This window comes from Euprymna scolopes, chromosome 6 (genome assembly GCF_053919585.1).
Source record: "Euprymna scolopes isolate OS-2025 chromosome 6, ASM5391958v1, whole genome shotgun sequence".
In the NCBI taxonomy this organism is placed as follows: domain Eukaryota; kingdom Metazoa; phylum Mollusca; class Cephalopoda; order Sepiida; family Sepiolidae; genus Euprymna; species Euprymna scolopes.
The window spans coordinates 22,773,617-22,790,478 of NC_136487.1; the positions used below are offsets into that span (position 1 = coordinate 22,773,617).

Here is a 16,862-nt window from a genome sequence, read left to right on the forward strand (position 1 = left end):
TGACATTGAAAATCTTGAACTATTAGGAATATAAAAATGCATCTGGTATTTTCAGAAAACTTGTAATGTAAAGTTTTTCATAGAATGTTCAAAGATGTTCAATGTGAGCACTATTGGTCACATGACACATATCAAGCCAATAGTCCAATTCTTGCCAAACGCATCCCAACATCGCATTGTCAATGGTTGCAACAGTTTCTGTTATTCAAGCCTTCAGCTCATCTATGTCTCTTGGAATGGGAGGCACATAGATCAGTTCTTTCACAAATCCTTACAAAGAAAAAGAAATTGCGGGGTGTAAGACCTTTTTTGCAAAATGCACATTGAACAAGTGTCCATGATTCAGTTTTTGCAAATTAAAACGCCTTTCCTGGTTGAGTGAACGCCATTACTGGGTCTGAAAAGTAATGAAAAAAATAGCAAAATTACAAAAAAACTTAATGCATTTCGCTTTAAAATGACACCACTTTTATCTTACTACCATTCATAGTTATGCAAATGTGAGGACTTGAAATGTGCCCAAGACTTTGTAATACCCTGTATTTTTTTTATTTTATTTTTTTTTTTGGGGCGAGGAGAAGAAATAATGAAACATCGCCACTCTCTTCTATGATTGATTGAGAATTGAAGTCATGTTTTTACTGTTTTAAGTGAAAATAAAGGGGGATTTACTTTTGTGGCATTTTTTGATCACTTTCTTCTATGATTGATCAAGAACCATTAATTACCTATTTGTGTTACTCCATTTTCAATGCAATTATTTCTTAATCATTTCTTGCCTACTTGCCAATGCATAAATGAATAATTTCTCAATTTTGGAGACAGGAAAATTGAGGTGAGGCCTTTTTCTTGCTTTAAATAGAAGTAAGGGGGATCACTTTTGTAAAACTTTTTTTTTTTTTTTTTTTTTTTTTTATACTTTTGGAGAAGAGGTGGGGTATTATAAAACAATGATGGCTTCATACAAGAAAAAGAATTTTGACAGTGGTGGAAATTTCCTGTGTCCGGCTAAGTATGAATGACAATGATGAAATTCACCAAACAATCTATACAAACTTTTCTTTTTACCATAATCTTTTAATCTTAAACAACGTTTAATTTTAAGCGTGCAGAAAGGAAGAGGCAGCAATGAATGTATCCTAAAACATTTAAGAAGTGTCGACACTTCATCTTATTTATTATTTTACGTAAATTCCTTATTGGCTGATATATTTTTCCATAGTTAAATCATTTTTTTATGTTCCACTCGAGCAGTGCCAGAACACTGGTCCTGCTGGTTTAAAATAAGTTGTTGCTGTTTTTCCTTCTTTATTAAATTTAAATTGTATTTAAGATGTTAATAGTTGTTTGATATATAAAGTAACATTTTGTTGGTTTTTGAAAATTTGTTGAAAGAAATTATAATTTTGCTTTTTTATTTTATTTTTATTTAAAGTAAAAAAAATTGATCAAGTATTTTTATTTTTAAATAATAAAATGAAATATGACTAAAAGATGAGGTACAATCTACCGATGCTATCCTGAAGAAATAAGAAATCCTGAAGGAGTCAAGGATGACAATTCCAAATAATTCATACTTGCGAAATTTTATTAATTTTAGAAAACCATTCTTAACATGGGGAGACGAGGCATTGGAAAAACTCAAATTCGTTTGAAAATGATTTTCTTTATAAAAATCAAACTACTTGATCAATTTACATGATTTTTGGTGTATGATATTTTTTATTCTGTCATCGTTATATATATCACACAGATTTTTCTTTTCTTTTGTTTTTTTTTTTCATAGGGATGGGGGGGAATTCTGGACAAGCACCTGATTTTTTTTCTCTATCGCTGATGTATTTCTTATCATGTGACGTTCCAATCCACTTTGGGGTTTTCATATTGAGTTCAAGCAGGATTATTATTTGTTTTTAACTCTGCCAGTGTGTGTATGATAATAATTGCCAATTACCCAATAAATAACAGACTATTTGTTCTTTTCAGGTTGTTAAGCTGGCTTCATTTTTAGAGTTTGTGTTTGGTGGAATGCAGATAAATTTTACCGTAAGTAAAATAGAAAAGCATATTTTTATCAGTTTTTGTTTTTTCTTCAGTTTCTTTTCATTTTGCATTTACGCATTCTTTTTTACTCAACACCCGTCAGTTGACACGGAGTATATAAATATTTATACTCGTCAATAAGATGAGTGCTTGTGTAAATTTGTAATCTTTTAAACCAACACATTTCAGGTGAAAACATTATTACATATATGTCATGTTGAAATTAGTATAAATTCCAAAAACTATGAAAAATGATGAAAGTAGAAAATGTACTTGATGTATTTTTAACAAAAAAATCATCCACAATTATGTTCTGAGATTTTTTTTTGTTTTTAAATGGCGGACCCTTAATTTAAGTAAAGAGAGATAAGTCAGTTTCTTATTCTGAATTGTTTGAGTAACTCTTCAACATTAAAACATACTAAAAATAAAACTTGATAATTCGATAAATTCCATTTTTACTTGTAATTATTTTTCTACTTTTCCTTCTGTAATTTTTGGAATCCATACTAATTTTGCCACAGCATGTAAATATGTAATAATGTTTTCACCTGAAATGCGTCTGTTTAGAACATCACCGATCTACACATTTAATTAACCTTTTTCATTAAAAGTTGAAATGGAATTATTAACATTTATAATTAAATTGTATCCAATCTATAGTTTACTATAAGTATTTTAACAGATTTGCTTCCACCCCCAATGTAATTTGCACAAGAATGGGTAGGGGTGGGGGTAGACGTGATGCCAGTATCTTCATTATGGCTACCACATTAGATAAGACTAAAAAAACATTTCTCTTTCTTCAGCTGGTGAATTCTAACATTTTCTTATCCATCTTCAGCGGGTTTGTTCACACAAAAAAAAAATTAAAAACATAAACGGGATATTTCATTACTTACTTTTCTTGTTGGTATAATATCGGCATTCCTTCACTCTCACACTTGTTTCTTTATTACTATGAAGTGTCTTGCCAGCCCTGTAATGGAAGCACAAAGAATATTTTCGTAACTCTGTCAGTCTTTGTTCACCAATTTTCAGTTCATCATTTATCTAAATTGTTTATTTTAACATCCTCCTTCTTCAAACACTAATGACAAATGTTTAGTTTTGAATGCAACTCCTAACATATCAAAATACATTTAGTCTTGAATTCTACAGGCTCATTTTGAATAACCACCAATCTTAACCTATATATTATGAACCTGCTTTTGTAAGCCAATCTCTCTTACCATCGTAATGGCTATGATAAATGAGTATTATTATTATAATCAGTATTATTATTACTTCCCTAACGGTAATTTTGTTACATCATGTTTCAGTGTTAATCTTTAGAATTGAAAAACAAACTTATTTTGATTTCAGGTGGCAGTTGATTTTACCGGTTCCAATGGCAATCCAAGAATGCCAGACTCCCTTCATTACATGGATCCTTATAGGCCGAACCAATACATGCAGGCTATCAAGGCTGTGGGAAATGTGTGCCAAGACTATGACAGGTAGGACTTAAAGAATTTCCTTGAAATCTTCTAATCCGCATTTTGAAATTGCCTTTATATAAGGATACACTGTAAGTTATATAAAATGCATTTTGTAGATGCCTCAAGGTTAGTCATCGGTGACAAACTATTTTCAATGTTTTTTTTTAATCATCAGACCTGCTTCACTAGCAACGCAGGCATTATCTCCAAAGAAATTTTTCTTCCTCAAATATGATGTTGTGTGATGCCTCACATAAACATTACAAACTTAATTACCTGATAAAAAAAGAAAACTATGACAACAAAAATACTTTTTTGTTTAAAAAATAAAATTATCTTACAAATTTAAAAAAAAAAATAGCAGCTGAAGAACATCTAAAAATAAAAAAATAACTGGAATATTCAAATGACGTCAAATCTTCAGAAACAGACAAACATCAGTTCAACATGAAAACTATTTTCTTTTGCTCTGACAAGGTTTTTGATGCAAAGAAACTCCAAAACATGAAAGGGAAAAGCAGATTAGTTAATCTTGATAATCAAGAGACAATTGTTGCCAAAGGTTTGTGCATGTTCTTGGTTGTCTAGCCTATAGCAGAGCTATGGTGTTGGTCTGTTTGGAATTTAGACTTTTGAATAAATTAATTAAAAAGAAACTGTGGCACTAATCCTAGGCAGGTTTAGCTGGCTTTTTCCAAAGAAAGAAGTTTCATGGGAGTAAGAAATTCACAAGCGATCCCCAGTCACATGTATATCCCTGTTAGGGGAGATGTTTTTGTGGCTCTTACAGGGAGGTGTTGACATCCGTCTACATACAGCACCTAGGATTTCCAAATTGTCACCCATTTTAGTACTGAGCAGGCTCAATATTGCTTAACTTCAGTGATCTAACAGGAACCGGTGTGTTAATGTGATTATGCTGTTTGTAATTTGGACTTTTAGGATGTTTTTTTTCTCTCTCTGTAATCAGTGTATCTAAAGTTATAATGGCACGTTGATACAGTGGTAAAGTGCAACAAATCGAGTTTCTATGAATTATTGGTGAAGTTGAGTTAGAGACCAGTTATGTGTGGAAAGCGCATCATTATCAATATTCAGACCAGATGAAAAAATGTCAGAAATCTTAGCTGCAACTCAGTGTTTTTTGAATATTTTGAAGGATGTGAGACGTAAGTTGGAGAATTATAATGGAGATGTGGAATCAGTGGCTAGTAGGAAGCGTCATAGGTGTTCTGTGTTCACACAATGTAATTCAACAAGAAGTTGCAGAAAAAGGTGTGATAAAATGTAAACAAAACAATGCGGAATCGGTGTCAGATTGGCAACAATGAAGACAGCATCAAACATTGATCTTCATTTCTACAAGAGTTAACTACTCAACATTTTTTGTACAGCAGATCTCATGGGCCTTGTTAAGTGTTGAGACATGTTGAACAGAGTGCAGTCCCGATACTGAGTGTGAAGTATTTTCCAGTAACAAAGATGGCGGCTAGCAGTCAATGCAGTCCCGTGACATAGCCAACGGCGAATTGATTGAATTCAAAATTCGACAATTTTTTTATAGTAAATTTGGAAGATTTTCATTGGTTGGTTTAGCACAGCCGGTGGTTATAAAAATGACTGTCGAAACCATTGATCTCATACCCCCTACTAGGAGTCAAAAACAGTTTACACACACCCTTTTTTTGATAGAATGGAAAAATACTTTCGGATTCAATTTTGGTTTGACTTGAGAAAAGGAAAGAAAAATAAAATAAATAAAAATAAAATAAACAAATAAAAAAATAAATGAACAAATAAAAATAAACCAATAAAATAATTGTTTTTTTTTGGGGGGGGGGATTTGTCTTTATTCTCATTGGTCAAAAAGAATTATTAATATATTGGTATAATGTGTGCAAAAAGAAGCCATTTTTTTTTTTTTTTTGTAAATCACATTGAGTATTTTTTTTTTTTTTGATACATACAAAAATAAAGACTTTTCAAATATATATAAACATACAAATAGAATACTTTTCAAATACATATAAACATATGCACAAAAATTCACAAATATACATTTTTTAAATTTTTTTTTTAACAAATGTTTGCCAAAAAATGATACAAAAAATTATTTGTCAAAAAGGAAATTTACAAAGAAAAGGTTTTAAAAAGTGACTTTTTTTTGTTTTTAACAAAAACTGGAAACATTGTTAGGTATTAGTTGATTAATTTGGTTAGTAAGATAGAAATGGTCGCTATTTAACGTTGTGCCTGGGACAATTGCTTCTTTGTGTAAACTGTTTTTGACTCCTAGTGGGGGGTATGAGACCAATGATTTTGACAGTTCATGCTTCTCTTTTTGGGTTTCTGAAAAGAGATTTATTCATAATTAGATTCCCAAAAGTTTGGTTATAAAATGTTTTAATTTTATTCTTTTTATAGGTTTAGTGAAAATGTCGGCTATATTATTTTAAGTAAGAGTAATAGATTTTTTACTTATTTCATCCCTTATAAAATGATATCTGATATCAATATTCTTCGACCTTTGATGAATTATAGAATTATTTGCTAATAAGATACTGCTCTGATTGTCACCGTGAATTACTATAGGTTTTTTACTTAGATCTGGTTTTAAAATAGATTTTAGAAGGGTGTTCAGAAAAATTGCCTCCTGCACGGAATGAGTAAGAGCCACATATTCTGCTTCACAAGTAGAAAGGGCAACAACTTGTTGCTTTTTAGTTTTCCAAGAAATCATAGGTCCAGTCTTTGACAGTCTAAAACAATACCCCGTTATACTTTTTCTATCCTCAGAGTTACCCCAATCTGAATCTGAAAATCCTTCTAAATTTAGAGGATATGTAGACTTTTTAAATATTAAAGATTGTTCCTTGGTTCCTTTTAGATAACGAAGGATTTGTTTTGCATGATTAAGGTCCTTAATTGTCAGTTTCGATAAGTTTTGAGATAGCTTTGTTACAGTGTAACATGTCAGGCCTAGTTCGGTCATCAAATAGATGAGGCTTCCAACCATTTCTCTGTATAATCGATTATCTATGGATTTTGTTTTGGTTCCTATATTTTATGTCCATTTCGATGGGAGTTGAACACCGTTTGCAATCTTGCATTCCGAACTTGAGCAGAATTTTTTTAATGTATCGTGATTGGTTCATAGTTATAGTTTCATTTTCACAGGTAAATTTTATACCGAGGAACCATGACAGTCATCCAAGATCGGCCATTTTAAATTTTTTATTTAACTTATTCTTAACATCTTTTAAAGTTTGAGGTGAGTAATATATCGTCAACCAAAAAAAACAAAATTAACAATTTATTACCTACATTTTTGGTATACATGCATGCGTCTACAGGACATTGCTTGGATTCCTATTCCATTAAATAATTATGGAGTGTTAAATTCCAATTGTGTGCACTTTGTTTTAGTCCAGATAACGATTTATTCAGTTTCCACATGCAATTTTTATTTTCATTTTAAATCCCTCTGGAGGGTAAATATAGATTTCACAGTCAATCAGAGCATTTAAATAAGCATTTTTTACATCCATTTGATGTATTTTTAAATTGTATTGAGCGGCAAGTTGTAATAAAATTCTAATTGTCGTTAAATTCGTCCTTGGTGAAAATGTTGCAAAATATTCCTCTCCAGAAATTTGTGAAAAACCTTTTGCAACAAATCGTTATTTTTACCTGTTGGTTTTGCCACTATTTCATATGTGTTATTTTCAGATAAAGCTTTCAATTCGGATAACATACCTTGTTTCCATTCTTTGTGATTTTCTGAATTAATTGCCTCATTATAACTTTCCGGTGCGCTTTTAAATGTGTAACAGTAATCCACTGCGTAGTCTTGTATCTTTTCAATTTGTAAGAAGTCTGACTTTTTTCGCTCCCTTATTGGGTATTGACGTGTTTGGTTAATATCTTCAACAGTAGTTCTACTGTAATTGTCGTCGTTATTAATATTTTTATTGTAATCAATTAAGATGTTAGGTAATATTTCTTCACGTTTTTCATCCACTGAATCGCCATTTTTTAAATTTAATGTATCATTGAATTTTACACATCCAACCCTTTTTATGGCATTTTGGGCTGGAAAGTAGATTAAATATGCTGGACTATTTTATCGTAACCTACGAAAATACCTTTTTCGCTTTTAGTATTTAGTTTCCTGGTATTTTCTAGAAATGCAAAACAATCTGAATCGAATATATGCATTCGGTTCATTTTGGCTTTTACACTGCAAAATGCTTCATACAGTGTTTTGCCTAGTCTTTTATTGAACGATTGATATATGCTGCTGCCATTAAAGCATATGTCCATAAACTATGCATTAATTTCGATTTGATAAGTAGACATCTTGTCATCTCAGAAAGGGTTTGCCATGCTCTTTCAGCGATGCCATTTTGGAAGGGGGAATATGGTGCAGATTTCTCATGTTTAATACGGTGGTTAATTAATAGAAGTTCAGTCTTTACTAGTAAATTCAGTCCCATTGTCTGAGCGAATACATTTTATCGACCCGTATGGGGCAATATCAGGTAAATATTTCTTAGTGGCGAGGATAGTGTCGGATTTGTTTTTTTAGAAAATAAACTATAATTAAACCGGAAAAATCATCAATAAAGTTCAAAACGTACGTTAGATTATTTCTCCCCATCAGGCTGATTGGACCTGCTAAATCGCAATGCACAAGTGAGAGAATTTTCCTGGCCTTTCTGGCTGGCATTCTGCTTATATCTTTTGTCATTTTCGCCTGTGCACACACATCACAATTTGGGAGATCGTCTGAAGGTATTATTTTAATGCCTTTGACTACATTTGGTAATTTTTTAATATCAGCTGTATTGCAGTGTCCTAGAATTTTATGACAGTTTTTGAGGGAACCATACCTTTTTACTTAGTCGGCCATTTTCTTTAATGTCAAATACAGTTCCATTGGGGTATATCAATTTTGACTTGTTTTGGCCAAACTATATTCGCGCCTTGTTTAATGGCAGCCTGCAAGGAAAATATGTCTTGCTTAAATGTAGGTATGAACAGAGCATTTTTTAGAACACAGTTACAGATTTCACCTTCATTATTTTTTAGGGATATTTTAGCATCGCCTCTTTTCAAGACAATATCATTTATTTGACTACCGTCAGCAAGTTCAACAAAATGACTTTATGGATTAAAGTTTGAATCAAAATTAATAAAATCAGATTCCTTGGTGATAACGTGTGCTGTAGCACCACAGTCTACAAGGAGATTTTTACCGTTTGTGGTATTTGAAAAGTATTCTATTTGTATGGTTATATATATTTGAAAAGTGTTTATTTTTATATGTATCAAAAAAAAAAAATGGCTTCTTTTTGCACACATCATACCAATATATTAATAATTCTTTTTGACAAATGAGAATAAAGACAAATTCAGCCAAAAAAAAAAAAAAAAAAACAATTATTTTATTGGTTTATTTTTATTTGTTCATTTATTTGTTTATTTTATTTTTATTTATTTATTTTATTTTATTTTTCTTTCCTTTTCTCAAGTCAAACCAAAATTGAATCCGAAAGTATTTTTCCATTATATCAAAAAAGTGGGTGTGTAAACTGTTTTTGACTCCTAGTGGTGGGTATGAGACCAATGATTTTGACAGTCATTTTTATAATCACCGGCTGTGCTAAACCAACCAATGAAAATCTTCCAAAGTTACTAAAAATAAATTGTCGAATTTTGGCTTCAATCGGTTCGCCGTTGGCTATGTCACGGGACTGCATTGACTGTTAGCTGCCATCTTTGTTACTGGGAAATACTTCACACTCAGTATCGGGACTGCACTCTGTTCAACATGTCTCAACACTTAACAAGGCTCATGAGATCTGCTGTACAAAAGCCAAGAAACTCATCAATATTCAAAATATGCTTTCATTTGTGATCAACGATTCATCCCTTAACCCTTGATCCATGCAGTCCAATCACTATGCCGAAGACAGGATAGTGACCCGATCCACACATGTGAATTGAAAATGAAGCCACTCAGATGATCATGAAAAATTTTTGGGATTTTTTTTTTTTTTTTTTTTAAATGATATTTTTTATTAATATAAAATATTTTCTTTTTTGCTTTCATTTTTATTAATTCTTTTTTTTTTTTTTTCCAGTGATAAATATTTCCCAGCTTTAGGATTTGGAGCTAAAATTCCGCCACTAATGCAAGTGTCCCACGAATTTCCTCTCAATTTCAACATGCAGAATCCATTCTGTGCAGGTAGAAGAGCCCCGTCTCTTTCTTTTTTCATGATAAAAATATCTACTTTTCAGATTTTCAAATGAGATTCTTTGTCTCATCGCCTTTATTCTAAATGAAATATAATTATACTAGCAAGAAAACATGGGAGGAAGTGATGAAGATGAATTTGAGGGATAAAGACCTTGCCAGAGATAAGTTAGTTTGAAACTCAATTTCTCAACGCAATCTAATACCTGTCAGTATGTAAAACAGATTTTAAACTGAATATGGTGATTATTATTTATGCCTATAATCTTATTTTTACTGTTGGTGCAATATTATTAAACTAGGGCAGTGTTTAAGAGAAATGAAAGAAAGTTATTTAGGCCATTCAGAATTATAAAGTTAGATTTTTAAAAGAAAAGTTCTTGGGGGAGGGTATATTTCTATTTATATAAAGTTAGATATATGTATATTTAAAGGGTTCACTCCTAAACTAATTATGAATTTTGGAATATAGCTACTAGGCGTAGGGAATTGTAATGTGGGCTACAGTTAGTTTAATTTAATTTTATGCAAAGAAAAAAATTGAAAATTCAATACACCTTCAATTTTTGTGAAATTGTAACAAAGGTATTTGACATCGATTAGTAAACATTTCTGTAAATTTCAATTTTGTTTCTGGGGTATTTCAAGGGGGTGTCAGACGATATAATATGGGCATCAACTCCTATTTGAACATTCAAATATTTCAGATTTGCATTAAATTTGATCCATACTCATTAGACACTTGATTAAACAAGATTACAATTTCTTAAGACCATGACTAAGTATGTACTTTAAGACATTTTCTAGAATTAAAATCATGAGTTCTTATAAAAATTTGAATATGTATTCAGTACATAAGGTTTAATCTATGCATCTATAAAAGTGAGAATGTGTGTCTGTAAGGACACTTCTCAACTTTTATACTCAGCAACTTTTTGATTTACAGACTTAAAATTCGGTAAGTAGGTAATCAGACATGTGGAAAATTTTTTAATTGGTTTTCATCTGGAAAAACAGGCTGCTAAAGGGTAAAAATTGAAAGATTGATACATGGATTTTTATCTGTTTGCTGTTTAATGAATGTGCAAATGTGAATCATTCTAATGAAAAATTCTTTATGTTAAGAATGAGTATGTTTGGAAACGCTTTTTAAAGATCGTGTCAAACTGGCCTAATGGTTAAAATAGTTGACTCACTGTCTTTAGGTTTTGGTTTCGATCTTAGTTTGAGTATTATTTATTTATTTTTTTTTGTTTAAAGGAATTTAACATTACGTTTAATGCCTACAGTATTTCTGTTTCTAATAAATAAGAATTCTGCATCAAAATATAACATTTATGCATATTTTATGACCGGGCAGCCTACCAGTATGATTATATTTTGATTTTAATCTTTTTAAAGAGGCATATTGTTGTTGTTTAGGGAATTTTACCCAACTCCAGATCGGAGTTTTCTAGTATCCATACAAGAAATACTGTTTTTTTCTTTGTTTTTAGGAATTGATGGTGTCCTTGCAGCATATCAAAACTGTCTCCCCCAAATTCAATTGTATGGACCCACAAATGCATCTCCCATTATTAACCATGTGGCTGGTTTTGCTCGTGCAGCTCAAGCGGAAGAGCCGCAGAAAGGAGCACATGTAAGTAAAATACATTTCCATGTCGGAAGCAACTTTTTAAAAAATATTCATGAAATAATTTTTTTTTTTTTTGTGTGTTTAGTGGAACAAACAAGCACAAATGTGTCTTTTGGCACTTTGCAGATTGATATTGAATTTTGATGACATCCACAACTAAAATTTTATTACTAACAAATTTGCAGTTAAATACAGAATCTCATTAATAATATCTTATTTTCTAACCTTCCAAGAGTTCATTATTTTACTAAACTAAAATTAAATTGCTGATAGAAATGCTTTACACTCTCCCCATTGACTTTTTTTTTTCTTTTACTTGAGAGTCACCACTTATCAAGGCTGGAAGACTACTCGAAGATAAAGGTTAATGAATTTAAGGTGGTAGTTTAGTAATTGTTGATAGTGTAGATTGGGTAGAATTTGGATTATTTAAGGGAGCGGCTCAACAAGAACTTGTTTACATGTGACTTTAAGGCTACCATATTGTAATCAGCCAGGAAGCAGGCCAGTGTAACAGTGTTCCATAGGTGGGCAGTTTTAGAAAAGAGGCTTTATTTGTGGAATCCCTGTTTGGATATAGGCACAGATAGAGAGTGGGGAAAATTGTTGATAGTGGTTGTAGCTAGTTGAGTGTTTTTGGCAAGGGGGGAACCACAGTTCTCAGATAAGCACTTGCCATGAAAATAATAAAACAGAGAGGCTTGCAATGTCTCTTCTGTGAGAAAGATGTTGCAGGAAAGAGAAACTGCACCTACTAGATTTCAAAGCCAATTTTGAACTCTATCAAGGCAAGATGGAGTGCACTGAACAGCCGCTGTTCAGATGTGGCAACAGTATTCCATTTTAGATATAATTTTCAAAGCTATTTTTTTTTTAATTTTTTCTTAACTAGATATGTATAAAGTATTCATCCCACATTTTATTATCAAAATGGTGACGTGTGTCCTTTTGAAGAATCTATTTAAACTTCCTTAATAATAAGTAATGTTTTCTGTAACACTAAATTTTACAATAAATAATATTAAACCTCTATCTAGACAGTACACCTATCTTTTACTCACATTGGCATTCAACCGAGGTGGGTTGAGCTGGATGCAAGTGAATTCACTGCATCATGAGTCAAAGTAGTCCATTTAGGTCTGTCCACTGCTGACTGCTCAACATACATCAGTGAGTTGTGATTTCATTGTCACACACTGAACATGCAAAGATGTGCCACAGTTTCCAACTCGGCTTCTTTGACCATTGCATACTACTTTCTTAGTTGACCACGACTTTTCTTGTGCCACCCTGTTAGAAGTGTTAGTGCTATTGCTTTGTAAATCAACTCAGTTAGTGGACGACAGTGTGTGTCCAAAACATTGGAGCCTCCTGATAAGAAATATTTTCTCAAGTCTAGAAAGCTTACATTGTGAGTGGCTTGTGGCATTTAGGATGTGGTCAGAGATATGAATCCTGGAATGCATTGAAGATCCCATCGATCGAAGATTTCTAGCTTTTGAATGTCAGTCCCATTTTGTACTTTCATGGTTTTATTTCAAGTCTTGTGAAATGTACTACTTAGCCAATACTTGACCAAACATCCAAACAATCAAGATTCCACACAATTCCATAACTCATGACCCAAACAATATCAATGCAATACAAAATGTTCCAATGGAACACCCTTACAATTTCTCTACAATAGTACAGGCTTCTCAGTAGCCTCTTCCTTCCTTTATTTTTAAAACAAATTTTACAGATATCGCACAGAAAATACAGGTTGCTGTCTGAGTGCCTTTGCTCTTTTTCAAATGTTACTATTCCAACTCTCAGAAATTTCACAAACATAAAAATAATGTAAGCCATTAGCACAGCACAAAAAAACATGTTCCATATATACCACTTAAAAATAACGTTATGATAACGTCTGCTATAAAATTAATTGCAACAAAACCTTTTTTTTTTTTTTTGAAACAATGGTTTATGTTACAATACATTTACATTTTCTTTATAAATTTCAGTTTGTGTTTATCTAAACTTAATCATTCCAATTTAATTCATAAAAATAAATTATGCTGACTTTTTATTCTTTTCTTTTTTGATTTAAAATCACCAGCGCTCATACAGTTTCTATGCACCTTATGTGATGCGTAAAATAGCTCATTTTGCAGTTGGAATTTTATTTTTTTGCAACAATCTCTCCATAGTAAATGTTATACCCTTCAAGAGGTATTAACCCTGTTAATACATATTGGCATAGACAGAACACAGCAGATCGAGAAAGGTAGCATTAATTCCTGTGGCATCCAATGAAAGTGTGATAGCATGTCAAGGAACAGTGTGGTTGTGCAAATGATCATATTCTTGACAACGGACAAGAACAGTTAGTGGAAAACTATAACGAGATGGTGTCTCAAGAATATATTCATATCTTTGGAGGAGGAGATGTTAGGAAGAGAATTTTTGCTCCAAACAAACTATGGCTGATCGAACAGATGTTCAAGCAGCTTCAAAAAGGTAAACCTGTACAAGTCATGGAAACTTCTCTACAATTGAATAAGATAATTACAAGATCACAATTATTTAATTTATACAAAACACCTGTAATATACTTCTCCCTATATCTTTGCTCGTTTCAAATTTTTTGGTGAGCAGCTACACACATAGGTGATAACCATTGAGAAGGACCATGCAATGCTCTCTTGTCTATACATGGTTGGTCTTCAACAGTGATATCTGAAATGGCCTTAGATTCCTATTTTCTTTTGTTTTTACAAAGGAATCACCACTTATCCTTAAGTGGATTCAAGGCCTTGATAAGGGTTAAAGAGTGTACAGTAGTCAATGAGACAAAATTGTAGTAGTCGTTAGTAGTAGAAATATGGATTACTTATGAGGACGGCTCAAGAAACGTTCCTGTTGGACTTGAAGATGATCAAATTGTAATCAACTGGAAAGCAGGGAAACAGGAGAGAGTTCCACAGGTGTGCAGAAAGAAGTTTTGTTCATGGAATCTACACTTAGCTTTAAGCACAGATAAAGAGTGAAGGAAATTATTGATAGCGGTTTCAGCCAGACAAGTGTTTTTTGTGAAAGTCAGGCAAGGGGGAACCATAGATTGGAGCTCAGATGAGCCTTTTTTCCTGAAAATAACGATACAACAGAGAGAGGCTTGCAAATCTCTTCTGTGGGAAAGAGATTGCATGGAAGAGAAAAGGGCATTCCCCACTATTTTGAACTCTGTAAAGGCAGGATAAGGTGCTTCTAGTAGCTCCTGCCAAGATATGGCAACAGTACTCCATCCTTGGACGTACTTGGTTCTTACACAGGTAGAGAATTGCATCATCAATGAGATATCTACTGGAGCGGTAGAATGATCCCACCAGTTTTCCAGCAACCGTGGCAACAGATTTGATGTAGGTGTCCCAGTTCAGATCGGGAGTAAAGGCCAGACCCAGAAGCTTGTCAAAACATGGAGCCTCCCCAAGATGAGAGCCATTCATTTCAAGTGATGCCAGGCAAGAATCAGAGCATTGATGATGTAAAGATAGAAGCTTGGTTTTAGATGTATTAAAAGTAGTCAGCCACTTCTTTCCCCTTTGTACCACGTGCTCTTGATCATAGGAGAGAGAATTAGAGAATTTGGTCGTTTACGACCTTTGAAGTGTTGCCATAGATGATAGTGTCATCAACATAAATGGATACAAATGATCTTAGGATGTGATTTGGGAGATCAGTGATGTAGATCAGGAAGAGAGTTGAGCCCAGGATAGACTCCTGATGGACTCCAGCACTAATACTGTGAACTGATTTCTTCCCATCAACCAGTACTCTTATGAACCTATCAGAGAGAAATGATTATAATAACTGAGAAGACATTTCCAGCTATACTATAGCTGGAGATCTTGTGAAGTAGATCTTTATGCCATACCCTATCAAAATCCTTTGATATGTCTAGAGCAATTACTCTAGAAAGGAAGCCTCTGTCAAGAGATTCATTAATCCTATGAGATATAACTGTTAGCACATCTGCTGTAGATCTAGCAGAATGGAAACCATATTGCATGTCACTGAGTAGATTATTTTTACTGAGGTAGTTAACTACTACTCTATTTAACAGATTCCAGTAACTTATTCATGACACACAGGAGACATTGGTCTGTACTGAGAGGGAGATGACCGATCACCTGAATTTTAAAATACGGGGTATACTGATGAGGTTTTCCAGGATGTTGGGGAGCAGTTCTCCTTAAGACAAGGCTTAAACAGTTTTGTAAGTGTGGGAGCTAGTTCTGGTTGAAGCTTTTTCAGCAATATAATTGGAATGTTGTCAGAGACAGTTGCTTTACTAGAATCAAGGTGTTTGACTAGCTTGACAACATCACGCATAGATATTTGTATGTCACATAGCATGTTTTTTGATAGAGGAGGAAATATGGGGATGGATGGGCCCTGATCGCATATGGTAGAATTAGCTGCAAAGTTCTTGGCAAAGAGTTTGGCTTTATCCAATGTTGACGAGAATGTCCGTTGATGATGGTTGGAATAGAGCACACACTTCTGTTCAGGACTTTATTTGTTATTTGCCAAACTTGTGGGAATCTGTTGAATAGTATTCTGGGCAATGCCAGAATTATTGCTGGGTGCACACACGCAAATATTGTTGCAATCTTCAACCAAGAAATGTCATTAAAAGTCATAACAATTGAAAGAAATGTACAGAAGCTTTGAAATCAACATTCATCAACTGACAAGTTTTGAAAACAGTCATGTTGAAATTTGGCCTTGGACGGATTTAATAAGGACTAGTTGAATGCACCATTGAAAAACGAAATTCGTGATAAATAAGTTTTTTGTAGATCAAAACAAATACCACCCAAGTTAGAAGTCGGTCAGAGAGAGTGATGGACATGGAGCCGATCAACCCTGTCGGTGGGGCATTAGAATACATCGACTGCCCCCCTGAAGAGGGTAAAAGTCCCTCAATGGAGCCACCTGTTGGCTGTGGGTAGCGACCCGTGACACTTTGGAACGGAATCCTGGTGATTGAAGGTCTTGGAGGACAAGTTTATAAGCCTCCTTTTCCCAACACATCACTTTGGCCCTTACCTCGGTTAGACGGGCAGTTGGAGGGGCCCGATCCGATCAATCGGCTGATCAGGTAAAGCCCTACGTCTACTATCAATGGTTTGGACTATACTGGGAATTTTAAAATCAATGAAAGAAATCCTCTCAAACAAAACCATAGAAACCAAGAAAATTTCAACCCAAAGCAGATGCTTGAAAGCGCCGGCCAAGGGTCAATCAGCAGAAAGTGTAGAACCAAATCCACATGACTGCAATCACAACTTTTTTCACGCTAGTTTTGGGTAGTGAAAATTGGGTAATGACAGATGCTCGGTATTTCTTACTTGACTGAGTATACTGCCTGTGTAACCCTGACTCTGCCAAGGCGAAT

At 33.4% G+C, this 16,862-nt stretch overlaps 1 protein-coding gene across 2 annotated transcripts in view; it reads left to right on the forward strand.

The window, feature by feature from the left end:
- The window catches only part of LOC145277565 (copine-3-like), a 153,068-nt gene that overhangs the window by 90,004 nt on the left and 46,202 nt on the right, over nucleotides 1-16,862 (forward strand). For both annotated transcript variants that reach the window (XM_080129050.1, XM_080129049.1), the window contains exons 10-13: nucleotides 1,987-2,046; nucleotides 3,409-3,542; nucleotides 9,671-9,777; nucleotides 11,283-11,425. In XM_080129050.1, the coding sequence (XP_079985176.1) occupies nucleotides 1,987-2,046; nucleotides 3,409-3,542; nucleotides 9,671-9,777; nucleotides 11,283-11,425 (444 nt within the window). The remainder of the gene's footprint in view (nucleotides 1-1,986; nucleotides 2,047-3,408; nucleotides 3,543-9,670; nucleotides 9,778-11,282; nucleotides 11,426-16,862) is intronic.